The sequence below is a fragment of the Diabrotica undecimpunctata genome, chromosome 8 (genome assembly GCF_040954645.1).
Source record: "Diabrotica undecimpunctata isolate CICGRU chromosome 8, icDiaUnde3, whole genome shotgun sequence".
In the NCBI taxonomy this organism is placed as follows: Eukaryota; Metazoa; Arthropoda; class Insecta; order Coleoptera; family Chrysomelidae; genus Diabrotica; species Diabrotica undecimpunctata.
In genome coordinates this window covers 25,092,069-25,114,620 of record NC_092810.1, presented here as the reverse complement: position 1 = coordinate 25,114,620, position 22,552 = coordinate 25,092,069, and the positions used below count along the sequence as shown (strand labels likewise).

Genomic DNA, 22,552 nt, shown 5'->3' with positions numbered 1-22,552 from the left:
TGTTAGAATTCCTACAATAGGTTTTAATATCTTTGTAAATATTCTAGGTGCACAACTTAAACCAAAAGGCAAAACAGTTGTATTCGTATAAAGTGCTATTAAATGAAAATCTTAAATGTTTACGATGAGATGTTTGTATCGGTATTAAATGGTAAGCATCTTTTAAATCAATTTTGACATGAACAACCTTGAGATATAAGTCTGACAACTTTATTATCTTCTATCTTAAAATGTACATTTCCAACAATTTTATTAAAATTTTTTAGATATAAAATAAGATGGTATGATCCATCTGATTTTGGAAATGCAAAAACCTTGGAAATATGCTGATCATCACTATGATCAACATTAGATATTGCACCACTAAGCATTAATTTGTTTATAAGGTTTGTAATAATTTGTTTTGGTTTCTTTGCAAGTGGGATAATCATACCTCGTATGTATGTTAATACCTTTTTGTTGCCCTGATTTCTTCAATTCTTTCGCAGTCTTGACCTTATTGTCAAGATCATTACCAAAAGGCGATTCAGTGATTGTGGTATCCTTTAATACATCTGCCATTTCTTTATTTAAATTAATGGCTATTAGTTCTCTTCGCGATACTGACTCTGAATAATGAATGTTTGTCAATAAGCGGCTGGCATCGCTATACTCTTTAATTCCTCCCTCCTTTTCACCAAGCATGTTTGTTAAAGCTATTCCTATAGCTGCCATACTAGCATCAATTTATTACTGGAGCAGTACTAAACGAGCATCTTTGCGAAGTGTGGAGTCACTTACCGCTACTTTTACTTCCGGATTTATATCTAGAGGAGCCACTAGCTTGCAGATATTTACTTCTAGTCCGGAAGTTAAAATATGAGCCTATCGAGCGGCAATCTGTTTGTATGGAGCTTGCAACTGATATCTTTACTTTATTATCATCACCCAGAATTGATAAAATGTCTTCTTGCAATCCAAGAGGCACTACATTTTATCTGGCCTGAACCTATTTATTTCAAACCAAATGCTTAAGTTTGTCACTACAAACTGTATTATAGATATTATTATTCACCGTATTATTTTTATCACAAACAATATTCATTATCAGGATAAGTTCCCCGAATATTTCCTCTACAAATTTTGTTATTCCAACAAATATTTTGTCCTGAATATTTGTCATCACAAACAAATATTTCTTCTGCATAATTTTTTTTTTTTTTTTTTTTTTTTTTTTTTTTTTTTTTTTTTTTTTTTTTTTTTTTGCCATCACAGATAAATATTAATTGTGAATATTTCGGTCAGGTGTCAACACAAACACCTATAGTAGGTAAGTTTATTTGTTATTCTTAATAACAATTTTCTATTTACACATGTGATAATATTATATACACAATAATATATACACATTATATACACATACATATACACATATATACACATATATACATACATATATACATACATACACATATATACACACACATATACACACACACATATGTATATATATATTATTGACGATCATTTGTCATCACAACCAAATATTTACTTAGATAATTTCCAAAGTGATAGAAGAAAACATGAAAAAAATTTTTATAATTAATCCACTATTGTTAATATTCGTCATCACAGACAAATGTTAACGTGAATATTTTAGTCAGGTGTCATCACATACACCTATAATAGGTAAGTTTATTTGTTGTTTTTAATAACAATTTTTTATTTACACATGTGATAATATTATATATATGGTATTACCAACTATATTATTGACGATATTTGTCATCACAAACAAATATTTACTTGGATACTTTCCAACGTGAACGAAGAAAAAATGAAAAATTTATAAAGTATTCCAATATTGTTAGTATTCGTCATCACAGACAAATGTTAATTGTAAATATTTTAGTCAGGTGTCATCACAAACACCTATAGTAGAGGTGTCATCACAAACACCTATAGTAGGTAAGTTTATTTGTTGTTCTTAAAAACAATTTTTTATTTACACATGTGATAATATTATATATATGGTATTACCAACTATATTATTGACGATATTTGTCATCACAAACAAATATTTACTTGGATACTTTCCAACGTGAACGAAGAAAAAATGAAAAATTTATAAAGTATTCCAATATTGTTAGTATTCGTCATCACAGACAAATGTTAATTGTGAATATTTTAGTCAGGTGTCATCACAAACACCTATAGTAGAGGTGTCATCACAAACACCTATAGTAGGTAAGTTTATTTGTTGTTCTTAAAAACAATTTTTTATTTACACATGTGATAATATTATATATATGGTATTACCAACTATATTATTGACGATATTTGTCATCACAAACAAATATTTATTTGGATAATTTCTAAAAAGAAGGAAGAAAAAATGAAAATTTTTATAAGTATTCCAATATTGTTAATATTCGTTATCACAGAAAAATATTAATTGTGAATATTTTAGTCAGGTGTCATCACAAACACCTATAGTAGAGGTGTCATCACAAACACCTATAGTAGCTAAGTTTATTCGTTGTTCTTAAAAAACAATTTTTATTTACACATGTGATAATATTATATATGGTATTACCAACTATATTATTGACGATATTATTTGTCCTCACAAACAAATATTTATTTGGATAATTTCCAAAAAGAAGGAAGAAAAAATGAAAATTTTTATAAGTATTCTCCAATATTGTTAATATTCGTCATCACAGACAAATGTTAATTGTGACTATTTTAGTCAGGTGTCATCATAAACCCTATAGTAAAGGTGTCATCACAAACACCTATAGTAGGTAAGTTTATTTGTTGTTCTTAATAACAATTTTTTATTTACACATGTGATAATATTATATATATGGTATTACCAACTATATTATTGACGATATTTGTCATCACAAACAAATATTTATTTGGATAATTTCCAAAAAGAAGGAAGAAAAAATGAAAATTTTGATAAGCATTCCAATATTGTTAATATTCGTCATCACAGACAAATGTTAATTGTGAATATTTTAGTCAGGTGTCATCACAAACACCTATAGTAGAGGTGTCATCACAAACACCTATAGTAGGTAAGTTTATTTGTTGTTCTTAAAAACAATTTTTTATTTACACATGTGATAATATTATATATGGTATTACCAACTATATTATTGACGATATTATTTGTCCTCACAAACAAATATTTATTTGGATAATTTCCAAAAAGAAGGAAGAAAAAATGAAAATTTTTATAAGTATTCTCCAATATTGTTAATATTCGTCATCACAGACAAATGTTAATTGTGACTATTTTAGTCAGGTGTCATCACAAACACCTATAGTAGAGGTGTCATCACAAACACCTATAGTAGGTAAGTTTATCTGTTGTTCTTAATAACAATTTTTTATTTACACATGTGATAATATTATATATATGGTATTACCAACTATATTATTGACGATATTTGTCATCACAAACAAATATTTATTTGGATAATTTCCAAAAAGAAGGAAGAACAAATGAAAATTTTGATAAGCATTCCAATATTGTTAATATTCGTCATCACAGACAAATGTTAATTGTGAATATTTTAGTCAGGTGTCATCACAAACACCTATAGTAGAGGTGTCATCACAAACACCTATAGTAGGTAAGTTTATTTGTTATTCTTAATAACAATTCTTTATTTACACATGTGATAATATTTTATATGGTATTACCAACTATATTATGGACGATATTTGTCATCACAAACAAATATTTACTTGAATACTTTCCAAGTGAAAGAAGAAAAAATGAAAAAATTTTATTAAGTATTCCAATATTGTTAGTATTCGTCATGACAGACAAATATTAATTGTGAATATTTCGGTCAGGTCAACCCTGCGATAGTATTTATTACCACCTACCTTATGTACTTAGTATATTCTTATCTTAATTCCCCTCTGAGACAACAATTTTAACCAACACTTGAAACACTTTCATTATCTGAAATTTCTGCTTGAGTATCACTTTTCAAGCTCGGTGTTATGAATCTGGATATGATAAATGACGCCGTGAACGATTTTTTTCGGTAATTCGTTGCCGAATTAATTTTACGCGCTGTGTGTGTAGCAATTATCACATAAACGAAGACTGAAGAGTATAGGCCAGAGATGCTGAGAAGAGGTTTCGAGTGGTTGTTTATACTAACTTTGAAATGTGAGTAATTAGCCATAGGCGGAGATCTACAATTTATTTATTTATGAGATGAGGCCGAATATAATATGTAATTATAGTGGACCGTCTAAATGCAGCTGTACAGCTTAGCTGTTAAATACTTTATGGTAAAATATTGTAATATAGTTATAATTAAGATAATTTTTATCTGAAAGAAATAATCTACAGGTAGTGACAGTTTCGCGTATTGTGAACGTGGACATCAGACTGCTTTATTAAATGGGTCCGTTTTCGTGAAATTAAGTTAGAACTTGAAATATCAACAGAGTAGGTAGCGGCATAATTTTGAATTTGATAAAGAAAGGTCGGCAGTGTTCTAGATAACTAACCCCTGCTAAAATCCTGATAGCTTTCTTTTGCATTCTAAAAATTTGAAATGCATTTGTTGAATTGCCCCATATGATTAAACCATAGTTTAGGTGAGAGTGGAATAAAGAAAAATCATCGTGTAAATTACTTGCAGATATAACCAAATTTTGCGTTTTGTCAGAGTTAAGTTTTAGTTTGTTTGCAGCAAACCATGTGCTAGATTTAGTAGAAACTTCCTCATGAGACATTTTTAAATCATCATTATTTTTTCCTGATATAACGTATGTCGTATCATCTGCGAATTGTGTGGATTTGTGCGGAGCTATGAATTTAGGCAAATCGTTGACATAAATAATAAATAAAAGAGGTCCTAAGACCGTACCTTGTGGGACTCCATGTTTACGGATAGAAAATCGGGGAGATGACCTTTAGACACTACCGCCTGGTGTCTGCCACGTAGATAAGAAGTTATAAGCTTAAGAGGGATACCTCTGATTGCATAGTAATTTAATTTATGGAGTGAAATGTCGTGTAAAACGCAGTCAAAAGCCTTCGACAAGTCGCAAAGAGAAATTGCTATGCGATTTCCGCGTTCAAGCTCCTCAATCACATCGCTCACAACATTAAATACCGCGTTCGTAAATAAAGTAATTTTTTTACTCAAAATAGGAATAAAATTGTTGTTTGATAGCCTTTTCAATCACTATACCAAGAGTATAAACAATAAACAATTGTCAGTTTTTGAGGAATCACCCTTTTTGTAGATAGGTAGTACTTTTGATTATTTTAGTACTTCTGGAAATACTCCAGTTGATAGAATTAAATTAACAAGATGAGGAAAAGGTGTTAAAACCGTTTGGTAAGTTTGTTTTAAAATTTTGCTATTAATTTTGTGAACGTCTCTACAATTAGAATTACTAAGAGATCTAATTATTTGAGAGACCTCTTCTTCCACAACGGGACGAAAAAAAAGGACTTGCTCGGAGAATGATAATTTCTGTAACTGAAGAGGACATCGATATTAATAGTGGGAAGGGGTGTAATTATATTATCTGCAATTGTAATAAAAAATTTATATACTTTGAACTTATCGGGATCCCAAGTGGTATCTGCAATGTGTTTAATAAGAGAAAGATTAGATATGTAAGCTCTTAACTCGTTATTAAATTATTGCACGGTTGATTTTTTCAGCAGTTTGTCGTACTTTGTATAGTGGAAATTGCTTTAATAATAAATTGTTATAAGTTTAGATTATAAAGAACGTCAAAAAACCAGGATCATTATTGGTATCATAGAAAAAGTCCATCTTTGTACTAGCTAGTGCACATTTAAGCTTCTGTAAACCAGAAGAAGTAATAAACCGTTGAAATGTTTGATTAGTGTCAACAACTTTATGCTCAGAGTCAATAAATAAAAATTTACCTCGATGGTCAGAAAAACAAGGTTCAAATACGCCCACTCTGTAGATATTTTCAGAAAAATTTGTAATAGTATTGTCAATGCAACTACTGGACTGAGATGTGATTTTGGTACAATCGATTATAGTTATTTTTAGACAAAAAGATGTTTAGAATAGAGAGGAAGACCAACAAAGACCTGTGGGGAGGTGCTTAAGCAAGACATTTCGGTAAAGGGTATTGATATATGTATGGGCCATAACAAGAAATGTAACAAGGGAAGCCGACATTGCATTTAGATAAAAGCAAATATAATATTAATGCTTTGGATAATGCAATATATTGGTTTTCTTCGAGTAATAATCGCTGACATGCATCGCATTTGTTGCCGTTATATACTACATTTATTAGAAAGGAATGGGACATTGAAAAATGCCCGTCATGGATAATGCGAAGTACAACTGCCAAGCACACTATAATTGACCTTTGAACATGGCCTTCAAATTTGGTTGCTAACCAAAAATATAATTTACGTCATTATATTAAAGGTTGAATTACTAACAACATAGAATTTGCATAAACATTGTAAAAAATATATTGTGGATAAAATGGCAACAGCATTATGTAAAGAATTGCTAACTTAATAGAGTCAACATGGGATGAAAGAAAAGAGGAAGCTTAAGCGACATCATGATTAATGAGGTAAAAAACATGCCGTACCTCAAAATATTAAAACAGATTGTAGAATAATAAATATTTTTACAAATGTTTAAATATGCTTACTTGTTGGACTTCCTGGTCAAACTCATGAAACTTCTTGACTAAGAACATCGCATCATCTCCACGTTCGTCTTTCTCGTTAAGAACAATGCTCCAAAGCTCATCTTCTAAACTTAAAAAGTCTTCTCTGATCTTGTGGATTAGAAATTGACCAGAGTTTTCGCAGTGGCACAATTTGAAAAAGGAAAATATTAACAAACATATTTTTAATAACAGGTTCATGTTTACCAGAAGTTAAAATATTAGCTTTGTTGAAACATTCATGTCTTCTTTTATCTGTCTGTTTTTAAATATTATACAAAGCAAAAAATGTGCATCAATATACTTCGCAAATTTAGTCCAGTGAAGAAATCATCGTTGTAAACAATTGCGATTTAATCAATACTTGTATTGAAAACAATAAGTTATCCTGGAATTGAACGTCAAACTAAAAAGCGGATATTTCGAAGATTTCCAAAAAAAAATCATTTTGCTATTATTATAAAGTCAAACATTAGTGTTAATAAATACAGCAGGGCCTCGTTAATCCCCAGAGGTAAAAACAAGACCCTTTGCGGATTATCGAGGCATCTGGATTATAGTATGCAATATTTAATGGTAATTAAACATATGTTTAACCTTAGCTTCTTTAATCGATTTTTAAATTACAATATAAAGAAAAAATATTTTAAATATTCAAAATTACAACCATGTAAGAAAACAGTTCTTCAGTCCATTTTAAAGCTGTGTTCTACATCATCTGCATTACCAACTTTTTCGGGGGCGAGAACTCCACCGCTATTATCCTCATCTTGCTTATCGTCCTCACACATAGCCGCTCGCACAATCTCTTTACCAGTTAACACTTCATATTTTTGTATCTTACTTTCGGCACCACAAGCAGTCCTTTATTGAGATTCTGCCTCACTGATTTGAGGATCATTGGGTCCCACAACCTATTAAAAATCTGGGCTAAGCCAAAAATAACGTTCCGATCCATTGGCTGTATACAGGCCGTGGTGTTAGCCTAGCAGAACCATTGCAAAAATGTTGCCTACTTCAGAGATAAGTTCATCTGCTGATGGATGCCCAGGACAATTATCTAAGAATAAATGTGCGCGAGGAGGTAAATTAAGAGAAAAAACATGACATTTTTTGTGCACGATAACAAATAGGAAGACGTGTTGATTTAAATGCGCGTGGATTTTTTGTTTTTCCGACAACAAGCCATTGAAGTTTATGAGTTCCAGCCGCATTTGCACAAGGCATGAATGTCACTCTCAACTTCATCCTTCCGGAAGCCGACTTCTTATTGGCGGAGGCTAAAGTATGATCGGGCAATAATCGCCAGTACAAAACCAGATTCGTCAGCATTGTACACTTGTTCCGCTGTTAATTTTTTTCTCTAATAACTTTCTGTAACTCTAGTTGTGGTATGATAGCGGATTCATCATTGGATAGTTTTTCACCGGCCATTTTTAAACGTCTTATTCCGTGGCGTTTTTAAAATTTGTCTAACCATCCCGGCTTACATTAAACTCGATAGTGGAGTTTTTAATTTGGCGATGAAAAACACGAGCTTTCTCACAAATCATTTCACCACTTACAGGAACATGTAATCGTCTTTGTTACAAAAACCACGTAAACAAAGCATCTTCTAAAACGGAATTTTCCGATTACTTCAGTGTTTTTCGTACACCGGGATCACGTTCTGTTAGGCTTACAAACTTTAAGATTTTTTCTTTATGTCCCCCCCCCCTCTCCAGTAGTTAACCTGCCTATACCAAACCTCCTTGCAATGATAGGGTGGCTGCCACCTCTAACTCGCAATTTATCTTTTATTGTTAATGTTGAATGTTTACCTGGCGACGCCATGATGTTATTCTAGCGAGCGCGCTAAATTGACACTGTACCAACACGAAAGGCGATAAACAAAAGACTGGCGACAGGTTGTCTCACGGTAGCTCCCGGACGCGGATTACAGCGATCACCGAACAAAAAGGAGTCCGGATTAGCGGGGCTCTACTGTAGTCCATTGAAATGTTCCATTTTTTATGCCTTAGCATGCATTTCTATCTTTTTGAGGCTTCGTAACTTTCTGACTGATCGCAAATTGGACTTCAACCTCCGATACAAGATGCTTAAGTGTTACGTGTGGCCTGTTCTCTTGTACGGAATGGAAGCATGGACGTTAAAGGCCAGTTCCATTAACAAACTTGGACGGACAGGGTCAGAAATGAGGATTACTCAGAAGAGCGGGCTTACAGGATAGAGAACTTTTTAGTTATGTAAAAAGTAAGAATACTGCATACTTGGGACACATATTACGAGGAGAAAGATATACTTTTCAGCAACTGATACTCGAAGGGAAGATAAAGGGTAGGAGAGGTCTAAAAAATGTCATGGCTGCACAATATTCGACAATGGACAGGAATCCACAGCTATGAAATGCTTCGCAATGCTGCTAAAAACAGAATTATTTAATCCTGACTATTTAACATCTCGCCTGACAAGACGATGTACGGTGAACGCCTACGCAGAAATGCACGGCACCTTAAGAAGAAGAAGAATGCATTTCTTAGAGGACGCAATTTTATTTTTTTTTTTTGATGTTTTAGGAGGATAAATATAAGCTTAAGTTCCAATTTGTGGGGTCGCCACCCTTGTCCCCCAGCCGCCATCTTGGAAAAAGGTGGGAAAAGGTTTTCGCGCTCTATCTCGTAAACTAGCAATCCTACAAAAAATGTTCTCGAACATTATTTGTAGAAAATTTAATTGTCTACAACTTTATTTAAATTACTTTTAATCGGTAAATGGAAAATGTTATAAGCAAAAATAACTAAAAATTTTTAAACAAATTTTCTTTTGGGCCTTATAACTTCTTTTCTGGTAATTTTACAATAAAATGACAAAGAAATATCATAAAATTTTTTTCATAAAATAATTTTCACTACAAATTTATTTAATTTTATTAATTTCTCTGGATTTTACAGCGTTCAAAAGTTGGCCGGGTACTTGAATACTCACTATCTTAGAATAAATGGTGCAAAGGGTTTTCGCGCTATATGTAGTAAAAATTTGTTTAATTTCATTAATTTTTCTGGGTTTTACAGTGCTCCAAAGTTAACTAGGTTCTTTATTACTTGTAAGAATACGTTAAAAACGAACCATTAGACTTAGTTTTCTATTATATATTTTTTTAATTCCCATCAATTTTGTAGTATTTTTAAATTCATTGGTATATATTGAAATCTCCTCGTATATGTATTAAAACACCGAAGAAGTATTTCTATTTCCTTTCATACAAGTTAAAACACAGAAATATTCTTTCAATTCCTCTTTGCGTCGCCGAGTCGATAATAAACCATTTTAAAGTTTGTTTATATTTCACAGATGTCTATTTCCTCGGTATTCTTTGATCGAAGCCGCTTTGAGATATTTTGCGCGTTGCAAATAGACAGAAATATTCCAGTTTATATGTTTTGTTTACCTATACCAAGTTAAGAGAATGATTTTTAAAAATTTACTCACTCTCGCTGAAGCCGTTGTCAGGGTAGTTGCTTACAGTGTTGGTCCAAATTTTACGTCGAATTTGTAATGTTTTCTCTAGAAAACAACTTTTTTAAATATATTCTTCTTCTTCTTCTTGTGCCACTCCTATCGGAGATTGGAAATCATCAAGGCTATCCTGACCTTTTACAGCTGACCTAAAGAGTTCATTAGTGGTACAGCCAAACCACTCTCTCAAATTACGCAACCATGACATTCTTCTACGGCCTGGATTCCGTTTTTCTTCTATTTTTCCTTGCATTATATTTTGAAGTAATGCGTATTTATGTCCTCTCATCAGGTGACCCAAACATTCGAGTTGTCTTTATTTGATCGTTGACAAAATTTCTGGGTCTTTTCCTATCCTTCGCATTACTTCAAAGTTTGTAGCTCTTTCAACCCAACTTATCTTCAGCATTCGACGGTAGCACCACATCTCGAAACTTTCAGTATTTTTTATATTGTTCTGCTTGGGAGTCCAGGCCTCTACAGCCTATAATAGCGTGTTAAATACCTAGCATTCTAAATCGGAGAGGGATGCTTATATCTCTGTTGCATAAGAATTTCCTCATCTTTATGAAAGTGGCCCTGGCAATTTCGATACGTCTTTTTATTTCATTGTTTTGGTCTCCAGTTTGGTTTATTGAAGTACCCAAGTATTTGTAACTTTAAATATATAAATATGCTCAATATTATCTCACCTGGAAATTGACAGTGAATTAGGCCTAATGAGGATAGCACTTAAAAAAACGCGCCTCCAGACTCTACCTCATAGGTGGTCGGGAAAAATGTCGATAATAAACTAATAATACCATAGGAATGTTAACAAAATAATAAATTATATGAATAAAAAGATATATAATAAAAACTAAGCCTAATGCTTCGTTTTTATAAGAACCATTAGGCCAAGACCGAAAGATTGCCTAAAAGAGCACTAGATAGTAACATTTGCATTACACTAGTTAGGATAGAGAGTTGATCCAAATAGAGTTGGTACAGTATAAATCCCGAGACACGTCATCCGCGTCATAGTAAGTGACAAGTGACGTCACATGATACCAACACAAAATATTTGAGTCGTAGGTCTGTTCCTTCTTAGAATATTTTAGCCAAGTACACTGGAATTAAAGCCACTACACATATTTTATTATATACGGATAAAAATAATATTTGAAGATTTCTGTATTAATGTATACTTACAGAAATACACCATTACTTGTTTCATTTAATTTGTATAAAAGTGGATTATAAAGCGTTTTTATGAAGCACACTTGTCCGGATCACACTTTAACTGCGATCGAACGAAGGTGACATTTTGGCTTAAATTGGTAACACTTATTTGACAGTTGTGGTGTTGAAACTTCAGATTTGGTTTTATTATTTTCTATTAATTAAACTCTCTTCGTTTCAGAACAAAATTAGTGTGATTTAATTCCAAAATGTCACATCAGAAGTTAAACAGTCGTTTTAAAGAGATGGTAGCTTCTTTGATTCTGAAAAGAATACTAGTACGCATTTCGATGCGCATCGCCCCGCCTCGAATTTTCCCATTGGCTCTTGACCTGGAAATCCTTATTTATCGCTCGAACAGCGCATATAAATATTGGCGATTTTCAGGTCAGCCAAGGCAGTCCCTCACGGGCTCTCCGAGAGCTTAGTGCTCTCGGGCCTCTGCTTCCTGCATTTATTTTCCATACTCTGTGGCTGAGAATTGTTTCAACTTAACTTGGTGTTTTATTTTGACGAAGAAATTGTCATGTAAGAAATATCTTGCCTTTTTCAAGGCAAGACACCGAAATATTTACGTCCATAACCTGAAAATGGACTTAAGTAGAGGAGCTCCCGACGTTTACTCCGAAGCCCTCTACAGAGCACCCGGGGATATCAGAAGGTGGTTAGACCCTTATTTGTTCCCCCGAGGTGACATGGTATGTCACTCAGTATTGTACTGAAAGACATTTGTTTTAAATGGCTTAAATATGATCCAAGACGAGGACTGATGGAACAGTCTCATATTGCTGTGAAGAGGGCAGAATTTTTGAGATTATATCAAAGATATAAACATGAAGAAATATACAAGTTTGTTATTATAAATAAAACTGGGATTTTTCAGAATGGATCTATATGTCGCTCATGGCAAGATGAGAATAAAAGAAGTGTAAAATCTATTAAAACTGATGGAAAACAGTAATTATTTAATCATATTGAAAACATAAAAATGTTGAAATAAAATTTTTATGTGGATACATTATTCGGCATGCTGGTAATGAAAATGGCGTCATTGAAGGTCCAGAGGCTATATTTTCCTCTAAATCGGCTTTAATGGACTACCAGTTTGTCTGAACGATCCCTAATTTTATTGGATAACGCTCCATACCATGGCATGTTGTTTGAGAAAGCACTAAAGATGTCTTCAACCAAGATGAAATAAAAGATTGCTTAACTAACAATAAACTGCCTTTTAATGAGCCAATGTTGAAAAACGAGATTTTGCGTAGTAATTACGCCTAATGAGAGTTTAGTTCGGGTTATTAATATTTATTTTTAGAAACATAAATGTTCAGAAGGATAATACGGCATAAAGCATTACGTCTGCCACCATACCACTGTATTTTCAATGCAGTGTTATACAGAATTAATATGGGGAATTGACAAAAACTGTTATAACCGACATATTTGTAGAGATGGCGATAAAGAATCTTTTTCTAAATGTGCCTATCTTCTAGAGATGTTGGCGACCACATGAAGCCATCTTATTCTATTCACAGCAGCTCGAAATAGATCAGTTGACGTTATTCCAGTACACTTCCTAAGATTGGCCAGCCACGATATACGTCTACGTCCAGGACCTCTCTTACCCTCAATCTTGCCTTGTAGAATCAAGTGTAGAAGTCGGTATTTATCATTACGCATGATGTGGCCGAATTAAGCCAATTTTCTGTTTTTTATGGTGTTAATAATAATAATAGTCTCCCGTTTTATACCGCTTCGCGGCTTTGGGAGTATAGCAGGGTAGTCTGCTATATCTAGGGCCTACGGTATACAAGGAAGGTAACATGGCCAGTGCTACGCTTCAACCGCCTATTATTACCCCTGGTTTTACCCAAGGTACTCATTTTATTCAGGCTGAGTCGACCTGGGGCCTATAGACATTTTTAAAAATGTCTAGTTGTTCTTGCCGGCGGTAGGATTCGAACTCCGAACTACCAGCGTGCGAGGCAAGCATCCTACCGCTTGCGCTACGCAGGCACTACTGGTGTTAATAATTACTTTGTCTTTTCTTAGCCTCTGAAGAATAGTTATGTTACTTGTGTGGTGTATATATGAGACCCTCAACATACGTCGGTAGCACCACATTTCAAATGCCTCTAATAGTTTTATAGCATCTTCTGTAAGGCTCCAGCTTTCTATTCCATAGAGAAGGACACTAAAAACGTAGCATCTAAGAATTCTTATGTGTATATTGATACTTAAAGATAAGTTGCAGAGAATCTTCCTAAGGCAGTTGAAAGAGCTTCTGGCTTTTTCAATACGAGTTTTTATTTCGTAGCTGTGATCCCAAGTATCCTTAATATTGCAGCCCAAATAGCATATTTTTTCCACTCTTTCTAACGGTGTATCGCCTATTATAATTTGGGCGTTTATGTTGGTGTTCTTACTAATGATCATTATTTTTGTCTTTCTGCAATTTAGTTTTAGGCTGTATTTGTTACATGCTTCTACAACGGTACCAATCATCCTTTGGAGCCCCTGCGCACTATCTGCCAGCAACACTGTATCGTCTGCATATCTAATATTTTTTATAAGTTGGCCATTTACAGCAATCCCATCTTCTGATTCTTCCAAGGCCTTTCTGAAGATATTTTCAGAGTATATGTTAAATAATGCCGGTGACAATATGCAACCCTGTCTAACTCCTTTTTCAACTGTGAAGATCTCGGACAGTTCATTTTCTAATCGTACTGTTGCTTTTTGTTGGAGATACAAAGAATGTGATGCTTTAAACATGTGGAAAGAAGTTCTACAAACTGGTACACCCCAGATATGGCAAAATTCCATTAGTCATACAGAAAATGTAATGTTAAAGTGGTATGACCGAGAGCATATACTAGATAGACAGGAACTTCTACCTATTATAATTAATATAAACGGTGACAGTGATTCCAGTAGCAGCTGTAATATAGACAGTGATTAGTGAGTAAAGCATCTTAAGCCCTTTGAGCATTAAAATTAAGCTTCATTTTTTGTAGGTTTAAACTGACGATGAAACAAAGATACGAGTTGGCGACCGGAGGTTTAGGGTTCGAGTTCGAATAGTACAAATCCTGTCCGAACACAGTACCATGGAGGCCGGAGTACCTCAGGGGGCAGTGTTGTCACGCCTACTGTATAGCACATAGCCAATGTAATTTCGTATCCAATGGAAAATAGCAATAAATCCATAGAAGACCTAAACAAATAATAGCAAATGCTTAAACAAATAAAAAGATGACAAAATAATCACGTAGCTCTATCTGAAAAATACATGAAGTTAAAATAGCAAGAAGATAAACACTTTAACCAGAGTCAGGCAACAGGAAGATAAATAGATTTAGATACCCCCTTCAAAAAAATATAAAACAAAAACAAAAAACTGGCCTTTGCAAAAAAACTAACAAAACAGCAACAAAAAACAAAAAAAATTACTAATACCAAAAAACCGGGATGGGGGGGCCCAAATCTCGAGCAAGCAAAAGCACAATGATCATAAATGTTAATTAAAATTATAGCAAGATTATAGCGCCTCGTGCTCTCCAGCCAAACTAAGAAAAGTATTTCATGTGGGAATCCTTGTACCCAGAACTCCCATGTGACAAGCATCTTGCCGATTTTGCTACCGGAGGGTGGAGATTGGTCTGGAGCATTGGGGCGAAGGGGAGTGAACTGTAACAGCTGTATGTCATTTTCTAAGGTGTGCATATCTCACAGGCTTTGTTCGATTAGATTGATCGCTTGTTTGCCTACACAAAATCGAGAATAAATGTCTTAAATTGTGTATAGGAGCCCTAAGAACTACATCGATCAGTAACTGTGACTCCAGAAGCGAGCGAGATTAACCAGTCGATCGTGATCAACATATGAAAACAGTTTAATAATTGACAGGACTAACTAAAATCTTGATTTCATAAAAATGCATCTGGCGTATCTGCTATTTATTGATAACCTTGACTTGACCTAACCTTATTTATGTATCTATGTGTGAGATGCACTACTTCGTACATAATCAATAAAAGCAGTAATCAATAATGGTAGTAAATGTCATTGATCTTTAGAAAAATATTATATATGCAGAGTTGGTTGTTTGTAATTTATTTGTTACAGTAACATTTCATGTGGATTACATGGATTTTCTATTCTATTTAAGATATAAAAAGTGTTCCATTAAGATGGAATTATCAGAGATTTACATAAAAACTGAGGTCCAACTGTTATCAAAAGATAAATTAAATTAAAAATAAATTTGAAAAGCAAATAATCTCAAATTATTGTTATTAGTTAATATGAAAGTCATCATTCTCTTTTGACCTTTTTTATATGCCGAGTAGATTTCCCTTTTTATCAGCTGAATTCCGCATGAAGTTAAGAAACAGTCCAAAAACAGGAAATACAACAACTAAATGGCATCTAAGATATAACGATCCGTACAAAAAAGCCGCAATGCAAAAGCTATGTGACCTCAAACAATCATTAAATCTAGAAGAGTCCTCAAATAGCATATGGACAAAAACAAAATCCATATTGCATAATGCTGCGAAAAACATTAAGAGTGATAGAGAAGAAAGAAGGAAACAATGGATAACAGACTCCACGTGGACTAAAATACAGGAGAGGAAGTGCTTAAAAGTCACAGGACTGAACAGTGAAAGTGATAAAGAGGCCTATAAAGCGCTGAACGGTCAAATAAAACGACTCTGCAAAAAGGACAAGAGCACACACTTGAACAAAATCTGCATGGAAAGAGAAGGGCATAAAACCAAAACTGAGACCAGAGACATGTTTTAAAAAATAAAGCAGATAACACGTTCCTTTACACCAAACTACCTTGCTATCAAAGATGATAACGGAACTCTACTCACTTCTAAAAAAGATATTTTACACAGATGGAAAGAATACTGTGGACGACTGATGATGGAAGAAAACACAGACGCCCCATCACAACAAGAAGATGCCAGTTTTGTGACGGAACCTGACGTACTCAAAAGTGAAGTTGAAGCAGCAATTATGAGGCAAAAAAGTCAGAAAGCTGCCGGTCCAGATAACATACCTATTGAAATGATTTGGGCCCTAGATGACGTTGGAGTGGATATAATACATCAAATTTGTCAAAGAGTGTGGGAGACAGGTAAATGGCCTGCGGACTGGACACAATCACTATATATTCCCATACATAAAAAGGGAGCGAAAGATTTATGTAGCAACTATCGCACAATTGCTCTAATTGCGCATTGCACTAAGATACTCTTACACATAATTCTCGAGAGGATAAAGCCCTTTTTACTACCTAACATTGCGGAGGAACAATCAGGTTTCGTCCCCGGACGTGGTACTAGAGAACAAATTTTAAACGTACGGCAGATTGTAGAAAAATCCAGAGAATTCAACATCACAACATATTTGTGCTTCATAGATTATAGTAAAGCTTTCGATTTGGTCAACTGGAGTAAAATGTGGCAGGTTTTGTCTGAAATGGGAGTCCCAATCATCTTATACTGCTAATTAAAAGCCTGTACAATAACCGATAGTTTCAGGGTCACAAAGGGCGTGAGACAAGGCTGCATACTAAGCCCAATTCTATTTAACATCTATGGTGAATGGATAATGCGGAAAGCTACTGAGGACTGGAACGGTGGCATCACCATTGGCGGGAAGAAGATTTGCAACTTGAGATATGCAGATGATACTACTATCCTCGCTAGTTCTGAAGCTGAATTGATTCACCTGCTACAACGGATAGAAGACGTAAGCTTAATGATGGCCCTTAAAATAAACAGAGATAAAACGAGAATCATGATAATTGACAGAGCTAACAACAATCAAAATCATCTGGTCATGATAAACAATATCGCTGTTGTAGATAAATTTGTGTATCTGGGCTCATTAATAACAAGAGGCTGTACTGAAGAAATAAACCGGCGGTCAGCAATTGCAAAAAGCGCTATGGTAAAATTAACAAAAATTTCGAAAAGCCATGAAATAACTACCGATACAAAAATGAGACTAGTAAGAAGTCTAGTTTTTCCAGTTTTTACTTATGCATCGGAATGCTGGACCCTTACTGAGAAAGACAAAAAGAACATAGATGTATTTGAGATGTACTGCTGGAGACGAATGCTGAGAATACCATGGGTGGCCCGAAGAACAAATGAATCCATACTGGACCAGCTAAACATAAAGAAAAGACTAAGAACACAAATATCAGAACAAATAATAAGCTATTTTGGACATGTGCTTCGAAGCAATGGTCTTGAAAAACTTACCATCCAGAGAAAAGTAGAAGACAAAAGAAATAGAGGTAGATCTCCCACACGATACACGGACCATATTGTTGCTACCGTTGGCGCTCCATTGTCAGAATGTGCTAGAATGGCAGAAGACAGAAAAACGTGGAGGAACATTGGGAAATTTAGCTAATAGCTTCATGATATCACGATACCTGCATCAGGTTAACGACTAAGAAGAAGAAGAAGATTTCCCTAATTACATTTTCCATAACCATCACCTTCTACTCCACTCTCTACTTCATTCTCTTCTACGTAGTTCGTACCCATTTCATCTTCCATGTCTACTTGTGTACCAAGTAGGGTCTGAAAATAATGCTTCCAGGTTTCTGTGACTTTCTGTTGGCCACTGATTATTTGCCCACTTTCATCTTAATATAGACTTGTTTAAGGTTTATGCCCACTTTTTATCTTTTTAGGTATTCGTAAGCCACTCTAATTTAGTTGTTTTTGAAATTTTCTTCCATTTTTTCTATTTGTCCATTTTCATAGGCTCTTTTTTTATTTCTACATATCTTGTCTGGTTTAGAGACAAGGGGTACAAGTGCAATTTTAAACAAAATGGAGTTAAGTGCACTAAGTAGTTGCTATGGAATCAAATATTGTTGTGGCGAAGGGAAATTAAGATAGCTATGATGGTAACCAACGTTCTGAAAGGACATGGTACATGAAGAAGAAGAAGGGATACAAGCGTATCACTGTACAGTACTGCAATCTAGCGGATGGTATAAGTACTACCTCAAATATCAGCTGTTTTCCTGAGAAGCCGAGAGGTACAAGCGCCACTTGTACCCCTTGGCCTCCAACTGACTATCATCAAAGTTGTTTGTTCTTGAATGTTGTACACGCTTGTCGGCACTGTTGCTGTCGTATCTTTTAATTCAAACTTTACCCATATTTTTCTACGATAGTTGGCAACTTTAAGAGTAAAGTAACCAAAGTTTTGCTACCTTAATCAAAATGGACATCGCAAGTATTGTAGATGAAGAAGAACAGGAGTCTCAACATAACCTCTTTAGCGGTAAGTGAAAATTCTGTAAAGCCCATAGTTTTTGTTTATAAATGCTATGAATCAGATTATTATCAGATAAAACTAGCGCATGTCTTATTTTTTCAGAAGACTCAGATGCAGATTCTACATACCAGCCTCAATCTAGTGACAGTGACAGTCAATCCGAAGTAGAACCTGAACTACCTAAACCAGGACCATGGAAAGAACATAACAATTGCTCCGGTAAGAAGTGGCTGAGAAGGTCACACAATTGGGCACGGGTACGTGCAAAGCACGCTAGAAATAAAGGGTACCTTTATAATGACCGAAAAGGAACAGTACATCGAGCAAAGCGTATGGAAGAGTTTAACCATAACTTTAGATACATTTGTAATACAAATATCCCTAATGACAAATGCCAATCTATTTTTGACAGTTATTGGGGACATCTATATTAATTATCACCGGTTCAATATCTTCCTGCAAATTGTCCACCGCAAACATTTTTTCTTCTACTTTCTTAACGTGCTCCACATAATTATACCACTGCTCTTTCAATACGCCTTGGTAAGCTTCTTTTATCAACCGTTCTACCGTTTTTTCTTTAAAATCGACATTGTTTGAAGTCACATACCTTTTCATTTGTCTCCACACCATCTCAATCGGGTTCAGCTCGCAGTGGTAAGGCGGCAGTCTCAAAATCTTAACGTCATATTTTTCCGCAATCGTTTAAATTTTGTATTTGTCGTACTCGTCTCTAAATGCTGCCGCAGTATCCAGTAATTCACTTTTTAGGTAATCTTAATTTGCCTTTTGTTCCACAATTTTTTCGGGAAATCAAATTTGTCTAAACCTCCCAGAGTTAGGCAATCTGTCAACACACAACCAAGTCGACACAGGGATTTCCAAAATTAAGAAGCTTCTCCAAGAAGCCTCAGCCTTGGCTCTCCCAAAAACAAGATATAATCCATATACTCCAACTTTACCACCCAAAATTATCGCACAAATCAAATCCAAACGAAAAATGATCAGAGAGTATAAAAGATCCAGAGATACCCTCATCAAGACAGAGTACAACAGGCTCTCGGCGGTTATAAGGTTGGAAGTGAACAAGCTGAAGCAAAAACAGTGGATGCGTGTCACAGCCGACCTTGACTACCGACATGGTGCTGTATTCCGGAATAAACTCAAAGTCCTAACGAAACAGAAAAGTCAGCCACGATCTCACCTTATAGTTAACAACATCATCCTCAACAATCCACAAGATAAGGCTGAAGTCTTCAAAAATACATTACAGGCCTCCCTCGTTTCCCCTAACAACCCTAACTTCAGCGAAAGATCCAAAAGAGTCGCCGAACGGAGAGTGGAAGATATATTCTACTACCCTCAGGCACACGATGGACCACATCCTCATCCGATGATGGCCCCTGTGACTGAGGACACCATCAGGCAGATGTGTAAAATTGGAAAAAACACATCTCCTGCCCCTGATGGCATCCACAGAAGGTGCCTCAAAAATCTTCCAGAGAATATTATCCCGTTGTTTACCAATATAATCAATGCATCTCTAACGCTGAGCTACTTTCCCATTCCGTGGAAAGTGGCCAGCACAGTCATGATTTCCAAACAAGGGAAAACCCGTACCAACCCTGAATCGTACAGACCTATTTCTCTACTAAGCACCCTAGGTAAAGTCTACGAGAGAATCCTTAAGGAAAGACTCGTAGAATTCCTAGACGCTCACCTTGCCATTCCAGATTCAGGGCTGAACATTCCACGCAAAATGCATTGGTTGAAGCAACAACCTTCATTTCACAATCTCTTAACGAAATGAACCACGTCATAGGCATATTCCTAGACGTCCAGAAGGCATTCGATCAGGTCTGACACACAGGCCTGATTGAAAAACTCCACCTTGCTGGACTGCCCACAACTTTTGTTAAACTAATTAATTCCTATCTCTCTAATAGGTCGATAAGGATCAAAGTAGCCATCTATCCACCCCCTTTACTCCACAAGCTGGAGTACGCCAGGGTTCAATACTTGCACCAGTATTATACACAGTTTACATCCCCCGCCCACAGCATAGATCGAAGACCCTGCTCCTGTACGCTGATGACATTGCTCTCCTCATATCAGGACCACACAGAGAGCATGGACAATTGTCCGTATTCGAAAGAGGCCAAAATTTCTTAGACAGAGTCATTAGGTGGTACAATAAATGGAGAGTGACTATAACTCCCTCCAAAACTCAATTAATTCTCTTTAAATCCTCAAATTGCCGCGAGGTCCGTGGCCGAATAACCCTGTCAGGAGAGAGATAATAACCTTATTCTCAGAAGCCCGGTTTCGTACTTGGGAGTTCATTTTACTAGGACTCTCAGCTGGAAAACTGACATTCAAAATACCCTTGATAGGGTGAGAAAGAGGTTTAATCTCTTGGCAGTGCTATCCGGCAAATGAATGAGAAAAACAACTTAAAATAATCTGCTATACAGACGACCCAATACTACTCTCTCAAAGTGAAGATGATTTACAACGTATGCTGCACCAATTTATTATAACCGCCAAAAAATTTAATATGATAATTTCCCTAAAAAGACAAAATGCATGGTTATAACAACAACTTTACTAAGTTATACATTGGAGCTGGAAGGTCAGATAATAGAACAAGTGATGGAGTTTAAATATCTAGGCATATCACATTATCTAGCTACGGAAAGCTCGAAACTGAATGGAAGATCAAGTGAATATAGCAAACAGAGCCGCAGGTTGTATAAATGAAACAATATGGAGAAATAAAAATATCAGTAAAGAAATGAAAGGTAGAAGTGACAAAACAGTCATCAGACCAATAATGACATTCGGCAGAAAGACGACCTGATACAGAGAGGACAAAAACGATGTTAGAAACAGCAGAGATGAAAACACTTAAAAAATTGATGGTAAGACACTATGAGACAGAACTAGAAGTACAGATATACGACGTACATGCAAGGTTGAGAACATCAAGAACTGGGTAAGAAATCGAAGAGTAGAATGGAACGATCATATAAGTCGAATGACAACAAATAGAGTAGTAAAGACGGTAAGAGACGGTTCCCCAATAGGAAGACGACAGTAGGAATACCACGAAAATGATGGAAGGACAACTTACTAGAGGCTCATTGAAAATCAGCGTAATGTCTACATAAAAAAGAAAAACTTAAGTAGCATTCAATAATTATTAGGGATAAGAGAGGGATAAAACATGGACACTCGTTTCTGGTCTAGGAAACCATCAAGACATTGTTATTAAAACAAACTAGACTAGGTCACGGACAGGACGTAACGACAAATGAGGTAAAACGGAGGTTAGGATTCTAATTTCGAATTACACTTAGATATTAAGATTGCTTGTGCAGATAAATTTCATTAAACATTAATTTACAAATCTTATATTTAGACATAGCAAATAGCATTGTGTGGATAAAAAATTTTGACCTTCCGTTTGTTTTATGTATTTTCTACATTTGAAGAAAATGTGATATGTGATTCAAATCTCCTTCTCTTTGACACTCTGGACATAAATTTAAATTCACGATTTTTAGTTTTGCCAGACGACTAGCATAACAGGCGTGTCCTCATTTTATTCTAATTATGGATATTATATTCCTTCGAAGAACAAAATAGTTTTTAAACCAATAATCACTTTGGATTGAAGGCTGCATAGACGCATATTGCGAGGAAGAATGTGTACTGTTTATATGCCATGATTGTTTCCATTTACTATTAATATTATTGAAGCGAAGCATCTATACTGGCGTTGTATTAC

At 35.0% G+C, this 22,552-nt stretch overlaps 1 protein-coding gene across 1 annotated transcript in view; it reads right to left on the bottom strand.

Moving 5' to 3' along the window:
• Positions 1–6,985, bottom strand: part of LOC140448735 (uncharacterized) — a 123,384-nt gene extending 116,399 nt beyond the window's left edge. Inside the window, exon 1 of the mRNA XM_072541847.1 lies at positions 6,685–6,985. Coding sequence (XP_072397948.1) covers positions 6,685–6,903 — 219 coding nt within the window. The 5' untranslated portion in view covers positions 6,904–6,985. The remainder of the gene's footprint in view (positions 1–6,684) is intronic.
• Positions 6,986–22,552: the final 15,567 nt, after the last annotated feature.